General features: G+C 34.0%; 1 protein-coding gene and 1 pseudogene across 1 annotated transcript; one reads left to right on the top strand and one right to left on the bottom strand.

Moving 5' to 3' along the window:
* The first annotated feature begins 2,223 nt into the window (after positions 1-2,223).
* LOC143548339 (uncharacterized) lies at positions 2,224-2,576 on the top strand. Its single transcript, XM_077039538.1, has 2 exons — positions 2,224-2,273; positions 2,354-2,576. The coding sequence occupies exons 1-2, from the start codon at positions 2,224-2,226 to the stop codon at positions 2,574-2,576; spliced, it is 273 nt and encodes a 90-aa protein (XP_076895653.1).
* A 3,756-nt stretch (positions 2,577-6,332) lies between these two features.
* Positions 6,333-7,643, bottom strand: LOC143548329 (putative clathrin assembly protein At1g25240 pseudogene; annotated as a pseudogene).
* Between the last annotated feature and the right edge of the window lie 1,061 nt (positions 7,644-8,704).

Below are 8,704 nucleotides of genomic sequence, written 5' to 3'. Positions count from 1 at the left end.
TAAATGGGTTGAACCGGCAACAATTACAACGTTTTCATAAAGACATAATGTGAGATATATACAACTATCTACTTGAGTCGGTCTGTTTCGGATTTGGTTTTATACTTGTATTTACATCCATTATGTTAAAATTTAAAAATGTTGGACTAGTCTAATTTAATTAGATGGGCTGTGTTGTGGTTGGTGATTTCAACTCATATATGACTGACTAATGAGCCAAAATGTTTGGTGTTCATTCCTAAGTAAGTCCTAACAAAAGAAAAAGAAAGCATTGGTTTGGTGGATGCAGCTGTGGATTTTGGCATGAACTTCTTGGCTAATTTCAAAATTAAGAAAAAAGGGATTTGAAATTCGTGTGGAACTCAACTATTTATTTGTGCAATTGTAGTTTTTAAAAGCTTGAGTTTTGCAATTCAAAAGGGGATAGCGGCACAGCTTGTTGCCCGCTTGTCTTATTTTTCGATTTAATCAAAAACGGTGTCATTTAATAACTAACTAATTGCGTAAATTGTTTGGGCAAAAATGCTAAATTTGACCCTTTGCCCGTCTATTTTTTTATTAGGGTGGTTGACTTCAATTTATATGAAGTGTGTAAAAGTATAGTTACGAACATTTTAAGTTAACTTGCACACAGTTAGTTTAAATCAAGTCGAATGTCTTACCATCTTTTTTTCTACAGAATAATTAACTTGCACACCTTTTATCTTACTTCTAAATCTTTGTTTTTTCTTCATGAGATTAAAACTTGCAATCACTTAGACTGACACAATTATTTACACGTTATACTGTTAGCTTGCAACCCTCTGGTAAAGAACAATTCAAGTTTCAACAAGTGTCTAACTCTAACCATAAAGTAATTTCAAATCAACTATAATTCTATTTCTACGAACTATCAACAAGTAAACTATAATTCTATTTCTACGAACTATCGACAAGTAGTTATTGTGCTTGTTTGGTTTTATAATTATTATTAGGCTTATTTTAATTGTTACTTTATTAATGTTGCAAGGGTTGGCCCTAGCTTATGTTATATAACTTTCAAGGCATTATTTGTTTAAAAAAACCTTAAAGACCCCCACAAAGAGACACGAACCTCTACCAAATAAGCCAGTCTTGTATTGACTTTCAATGAACTACTCCAATCATATATCATCTCTTTGTCAATCAAACAAAGTAAGTTATCTATATGAGCCATTGTTCAAAAAACTCATGTGATCGGTTTTTTAAAGTATCAACAAGAAAAATGTATCAGTACTTTACTCAGTTGCTGTAAGATGGGTATGCTCCTATTTAGAGAGCATACAAGGGCACATCAAATTTATTCAAACGATCCGTAGAGTAAATGCATATGATAAGTGTGTGAGCAACTAAACCCGTTGGTGTATTTTGAAAAAAAAAAAGACGGCATAAATACATAAAAAGAAACAAAACATGAAACCAAAGAAGCTAAACGGTGGCTAAATACGAATGTTGAAAAAGATTAATAGATTATAATTATGTTTTAAAATTAAGTTGTACACACATATAAATAACGCGATTGAGTAAAGTTATTATGTAATATTGGAGAAGTAAAACAAAAGCTAAAATTTAAAAAAATGTTTCTTTTAAATGATAGACTTTTTTTATTTAGGCTACCGCACTCTCTAAATTTAGAAAGCCCCGATGTCTCACTCTGGTCAGAATATTTTGTCTTAATCGGGCCCACACAAATAAAAGAAAGTGTTATTATTAAATATTGGGCAAATTAGGATATAGCCCGTGTAATACACGTATGGTTAAAAAATATAACAAAAAAGTTAAATTTAATAAATATGTGTAATAACATACCTTATGAGCTCATAAAATATAAATAATAATAAACAAAGTTTTATAATTCATAAATATTTTTAAACCTCAATTAATATAACGCTTAAAGTTACATTTATAATTTTATTAGTAATTTTATAATAAATAATATTAGTTGAATCTAATCTTTTTGCAAGAATTGTTTTGTTTTAGGTAGAAATGAATTTATTGTTTTTAGGGGTTTTATTTTCCCACATCGCATCGGTTCGTCGAAGAAGAAGAAGAAGCAGCAGCAGCGAAACCCTAATACCATCAAACTCCGTCTCCGACGCTCTTCAGTCTTCGGGGTAGGCTAATTAATAATTATTTTCTTCAATATTATTTATTATTACAAAAGGATGATTGATTCTGTCTAAATTCATTGTGGGTTTGGAAGCAATGGCAAGTCAAGAGGATGTCAAGCACATTGAGGACTGCTCTGTTTCCAAGTAAATTCTCTTTTAACCTTTCTAATAATAAAAGAAATTATAACATAAACTTACTTACTTGTACATATATGTATTTGCAGTGCATTGGGCACATGGGTTTTCTCTGTTGCTGGTGCTTTGCTCGCTATACCTATAGGAATCAAGAGGAAGTCACTCGCACCCCTCGTCTTCTTCGGAACCACCGGTACAATGGTCGACATCATTTTGGGAATTAGTGCCTGCGAGAGAGAACACGCCGAACGCCAGATGAAGATTCTTGAACAACAACAGCAGACTTCTTCGTCTGCTGATGATGCAATTTGAGCTCCGGGTCTCAAGGTTATTATTGATCTTTTGTTTTAGAACTTGATAGATGATCTCCTGAATATCAAACGTGGTTTCAAATATTTGTCTGTATTTCACTGAATTTTTCACATAAAGCATCCAATTTGATCCAAGTGCTTTTGTTTTTGTTTGATATTCTTAATAAATGCTCTAGTGTTTTGATAACATACTGCTCGGCTTGTTTTGGTTCGTGCCACGCTTATATGATGTTTATTGCAACTTTTGCTTGGCCCTCATTATTGTTATCTATATCTATATTACTTGTTAAGCATATTGGATGGACAAAATGGTCTTTTTACACTCTACGGGGAGACGCCGTTATATTTAATGTCTCCGGTTGCTCAACTTCACGCTCCGGCAAACTCCCTTGCCGTTCATGCTTCTGCCATTGAATGTGCCAGTTAAACGGTTATGCAATCATCTCTGGAAACCGTCAATCAATTAATGGTCCTACCAATTTAGGGTTTAGATTCAATGCGATGTTGCTTCACCTTCAGAAGACGATTGGATGTGACGATTGAGAGGTTGCTTCACTTTCAAAAGTTTGAATACTTATAAATTCATTCAGGTATCATACCACTGGTGGTCAATTCCCTTTTTGAGCATGCTATTGGTGGTCTCTCATAAAAATGATGTTAATCATACAAGGTAGATGTGGCATTTTACATACATTGGTTTACAACTCTATAATCTATATTTGCTGTCCTAAACACAACATATTAGATGCCAATAACAAATCAAATGAGTGCAAATTAGCAATGGTTACAGATTAGATTTCTCAAGTTAACCTTGAAAATACTACACTGCTCCCTTAGTTCTAGATAGTTCTGCCAACTTAGTTAATACATTGGTAGGGGTGTTCACGGTTCAGTTTAAAACCATGAAACCGTTCAAACCGGTCATTGGTTTGGTTTCATGGTCGGTTTTTTTATTTCTTCCGGTCGGTTTCAAAAAGTTCAAACCGTAGCAAACGGTTTGGTTTTGCGGTTAATACCAAAAACCAGCCGTATAAAACAAACCGCATTGGACCATGAGATTTATATATATTTATTTTTTCTAAAATATTTCATATTAGGTATAACTGATTATTTACTTTAAGTATTTGGGTTTAAATGTTTAGTTGAATTTACAGCATATAGAAGTGAGTTAATGACCTGATAGGCTGATATGTATTCCTTGTTTAAAATTGAAATGGGTTATTTTTGTACTTGATATACTTGTTTAAAGATTAAACTCATCTCTTATTTTCATTTTGGGCATTCGTTTTTTCGATGAATCCTAGATTTCTAACTATTATGCACATGCAGCACATCATGTTTGTGCAACTTTTAAAACAACTTGCTTTTACAAAGCTTATTTATATTACATACTTTCTGACACCAAACTTTTTTATATATAGATTATGCATTTTTATTAAACAAAGCCCAAACCGTGAAACCAAACAGGAACCAAACCGTTGGTAACAGTTCGATTTGGTTCGGTTTTAAATGTCAACGGTTCGGTTTTGGTTTTTGATAATAAAAAATGTTACTAACGGTTTGGTTCATGGTTTGACCTAAAAGCCGTTCAAACCAGATCGTGAACACCCCTATATTGGTTCAGCACTTCAATGCTTTGTAGTTTAAGGCCTTATTTGTAAAACTTATAGTTATATGTATTTGTGTGTATATTACATGTAAGTGTTTTTTGCATCCTACTTTATGGACAACTACCCACCCAAATTACCAACTGGTATCTGCGGGAATAGTTAATGGTTACCAAATAACATGGAAGAGCTTCACAATCAATTTTGTTAAGACCGAGCGGGACCTGAGCCCAAGTATTACCATAAATCAAGGCATCTGATCATCGTTTTCAGCTGCATTGGTGCTACCCCTTCATTACAGATTTACAGGGACCTAACTTTTGGTGCTACTTGTTCATTACAGGTACATACATAGTCTTTTTATATAACATTTTATTTTTTAAAATTTGAAAATCAAATAAAATGTATGATTGAAATCATGTCAGGGTCCCACGTTTTGAATTTGATACCAACTTTAGTTGATGTTTAGTCACCTTTGGTTGTAATAGCGGTGTTCATAGAACCGGTCAACAATTTCATTTCGTAATCAGTTTGTTTTCTAAATTTAGGTAGGTCGGTCAGCTTTAAAAAAAACCCGTAAAGAATGTGGCTTGCAGCCGAACATGGTGTGCTTTTAAGAGCCGCTAACAAGAAATGGTTTCAAATCTTGATAGTTAATATACATATGGACTTGATCGAGGGTGTTTAGGTACGTGCATGCTTATGTTTGTTTATGGTCAAACAGGTAACTGGTCAATTGGGCCAGTTTTACCTTTCTAAAGTATCTTGAAATATTTCAACTTGTTCTTACAATTTGATGATGGTTGCAGCATGTTTTTGAGTACTTCACTGAACGAACTCCACGATCTTACTATGAGCTTTGTGAGACATCAATCATTTGGAATTACAAGCATTCTGGTTTGTACCCAACTGTACTTTTCATATTTTTAATGTTTTTGTTACCACAATTTATTATTTTTTCATTCGTTTGGTTATTTTTTAACAAAAGATTTCGAGTTTGGAGGACTTCAAACAAAGGACATGTTGCAGCATCTGTTTATCGGGCCCATATCAAACGCTTCCGTATAAGTGGTCCAAGGCAGGCGGTTTGGGCGTTTGACCATTTCCTTCCAGAGGTAAATAGCAGTTGACTTTTTACAAATATTAAAAATACTGACTTTTAGTAACTTTAGGAATCTCATGCTGGATCAAGGGCAATTTGGTCTTTCGGAGTTAAACATTAAAGTAAAATACCATCTCAAAATGCGAATTTGTCGGTTTTTCACGACACATAATATTTTTTCCATTTTCTTGCAATTGATGATCGGGTGGATTTAGTTTATGTCTTAGTCAAAGGTATAGTTCTAAGGGAAACAAATCAAAAGAACGATAGATAACCTTTTTAACGGAAACATAACCTTTTGATGATCCGGTGAATACGGTTTATGTTTCATATCAACCAACAGATAACATTGTTGACCTATACTCGACCTGCTTGCATAATTTAACCGTGTGCTTATAATTATTATTGTTATTCTTTCAGAATGAAGTTATATACATGGTTTTTTGAGCAGAAACTTCTTTATATAACTGCAGCCCTGACCCATATGGGCAAAACTTTTAAAGAAATTTTGTTCTTCAACAGTGACATTTTGTTATTGGCCATTAGCTACTTTTACAATTTTTGAAGAACTTCTCTTATGTATTTTTTTTTTACTTTTGAATTGTTTGTTTTAATATAATTGGCCACCAAGTAATTTTATATTTTTAGGATAAAGGATTGCGGCAGCACTTCGTTTTTGATCATCGATAGTATGATACGTGTTGTAAAATTCTCTTCACTTGATACAAAACAATTGATAAGCTTACGGAAGACGAGTTGAACTTGAAATATATAGTTAATTTATTGTTAGCTTACTTTATAACTTGCTACATTGTTTTTACAACTCGTAAAAAAACTCCAAACATTACCATAGGCGTTCGCTATATTTAAATTAAAAATTTTTTTTGCCATTCTAAGAATTTGATTTATTGTTTATAAAAAAAATTTAATTACATACATAACGAAACCGTCAACTTGATAACAACTAAATCCTACTTAATTGAGAGAAAATATAGCACCTTAACGAACCAACCCCTACTGACTGAATCCATCTTTTACCCCGACTTATTTACTAAGAAGCACTACAAATTCTGACTCATATAGATGAGAAAAAAGTGACCATTTCTTCTTGGTCTGAACAAAACAATTAGAGGCTAATCAGATCTGGCAAAGGCGCAGAACTTGATTTCTTTTTATCTTCAAAGACCTCCCAGTCGTCGGTGATTACCGTCTTCAAACTTGATATTGAATCATTGTGACCACGTGTTTTTAAAAATTTTTGGTTGGTTACAACTATAACCGATTTCACCTCTTCTTTTGGAAAGTTTTCGATCGGTTGTTCTGTCTTTCCACTTATTATGTTTTCAAGTTCTTTAATTACCGCTTCGGGAATTTGCTCCATTTTGGGGCACTCGGAGGTGTTACCGACCCCGATATCCCTACAAAACTCAAAAAACATTGCGACTTGTTCACCTTGAACTTTTGCTTTTTGCAAAACGGGCAAGGCGGTTATAGCCTCGGTTTTCCCCACTGGGTAAATATTCAAGAGAAGGGTTCCAATACCAATGGAAATTCGGCTGTAGATATCATATATCTCAATCATGATGCAGTCCATGGCTTCAAGAACAAGAATGTTGATCGTTTGACTCGTTTTCGGTTGGATCATGAGCAAAGAATCGAGCAAGACTTGAAGCTTTTGTAACCAGACTAAATCTTGTAGAACTAACTTTTGTTTCTCTTCCCCGTTTATTTCGTCTCCTGACGTTACCATCGCCCGCTTAATCCGTTCTTGTGAATGGAGTGATATGAATGCCGATTTATGATCTAGAAAAGCGTAGTAAGCGTAGATAAACGTGCTCAAACCCAACGCGTATCCGTGCTTTATATGCTTTTCTTTGATGTTCAACAAATCAGGTGGTAACCGCCCAATCTGTTGAATCCCGGGAACCTTACAACTGAAAACTCCATGCAACAACATAAGTCCCTTCAAAACCACTGCGCTGTTGTGGGTCCTCTTCATCCTACGAAAGAGGACCCACAACACACGGTACAAACAGTCATCAGAAATCCTCACCCATGTGAAAACATTTTGAGTGCTACGGTAATCAACGGTTGATTCATCATGGGTGGTGGCCTTGATGACTGCGGTTTCTATACTCGGGTTCCGAAGCGTGGATTGAGGAGTGAGACTCACTTTGAGAAGACTTGTTCGGTCTTTTAACGCGCCGGAAGCTCTCTTCAGTAGTTTCATTTTGTTTTATTGGTTTTGGTTTTAAACAATTGTTTGAATGGATTGATTTATAGGCAGAAAATGCCGGCCGGTTGAGTGGTTGGTTTTAGTCAAATGTTGATTTGAAATATGCGTATTGTTTGGTCTAAAATTAACTTGACTTTGACAATTGTGTCATCAAGGGTCCATACCATATGTTTAGGGTTTGAATGTTTCATCTTTTCTTTTTATTGTTTTCTCTTTATTTTTTATTGTTTCTAAAATATGAATGCATATTTAATATAGAAAATGTAAGGTGTCTAATGTTTGTAGATTAAAAAACAAACAAATTTGTTTACATCCTAGGTTACAAAACCAACATTTTTAAACATCACAATTCAACGTATACTGGTTTCCGTACAAAATAAATATACTTATGTTGCTAGTAAAAATAGCTCATAGAGTATAAATTTAGATAACCTAAAAACAAATATTAGGTTATTGGACTAAAACTTATGCCTAGAATGAGAGAGAAATAATAGTCGTTTAAGAGAATCCAACTCAACGAATTAAAAATAAAAACCATGCAAAGATGCAAATTTAATTATAAACGTCCCAATTTAGTTTTGAGCCTAGGACTATGAACAGAGGCGCGGTTCCTTACCATTAAAGAAGAGTGCATCGGGTGTGTGTGTGCGCGCGCACGAGGAAAAAATATTTGACCCCTCAATATTTGGGCACGTTAGGTCACTCACCCAAAGTGTCGGCCTACCAAGTCCCTTTGCGCGTATAAGCATCACTTACCTCAATCATACCAACTAGCAGTTTACCCGTCCGGTGGACGGGAATATAAACGCAGTAATGTGATACTAACATTAAGTCAATAACATATGCAACGGTTTGGTTGTGGTACAATACATTTTGAGATATACGGATTCACAGGAATTGCAAATAGAAGTGTATTACTTCATGCCTATGTATATATTTATGTGTTGGAACAAAAGAGCGCCCACATTTTTTGATACACCGATTTAATTAGACATTTGTCAACCTATGTTTCACATTAAGAGATTCATGTAAATACGCATAAATATATTTTACATTAGTATATGACACGAAATTAATACACTCGTTTAACTACTCGTAACATGTTTAAACCTTAATATATATATATATATATATATATCAAAATAATTGTAACACACATTTAGATAAAACTTGAAATAACAAAC

This window comes from Bidens hawaiensis, unplaced genomic scaffold (genome assembly GCF_021521415.1).
Source record: "Bidens hawaiensis isolate Kalapana, Puna unplaced genomic scaffold, B.hawaiensis_p1.1 tig00015054_1, whole genome shotgun sequence".
NCBI lineage: Eukaryota > Viridiplantae > Streptophyta > Magnoliopsida > Asterales > Asteraceae > Bidens > Bidens hawaiensis.
The sequence above is the reverse complement of the archived record's forward strand: the minus strand, read 5'-3'. Positions and strand labels throughout refer to the sequence as shown.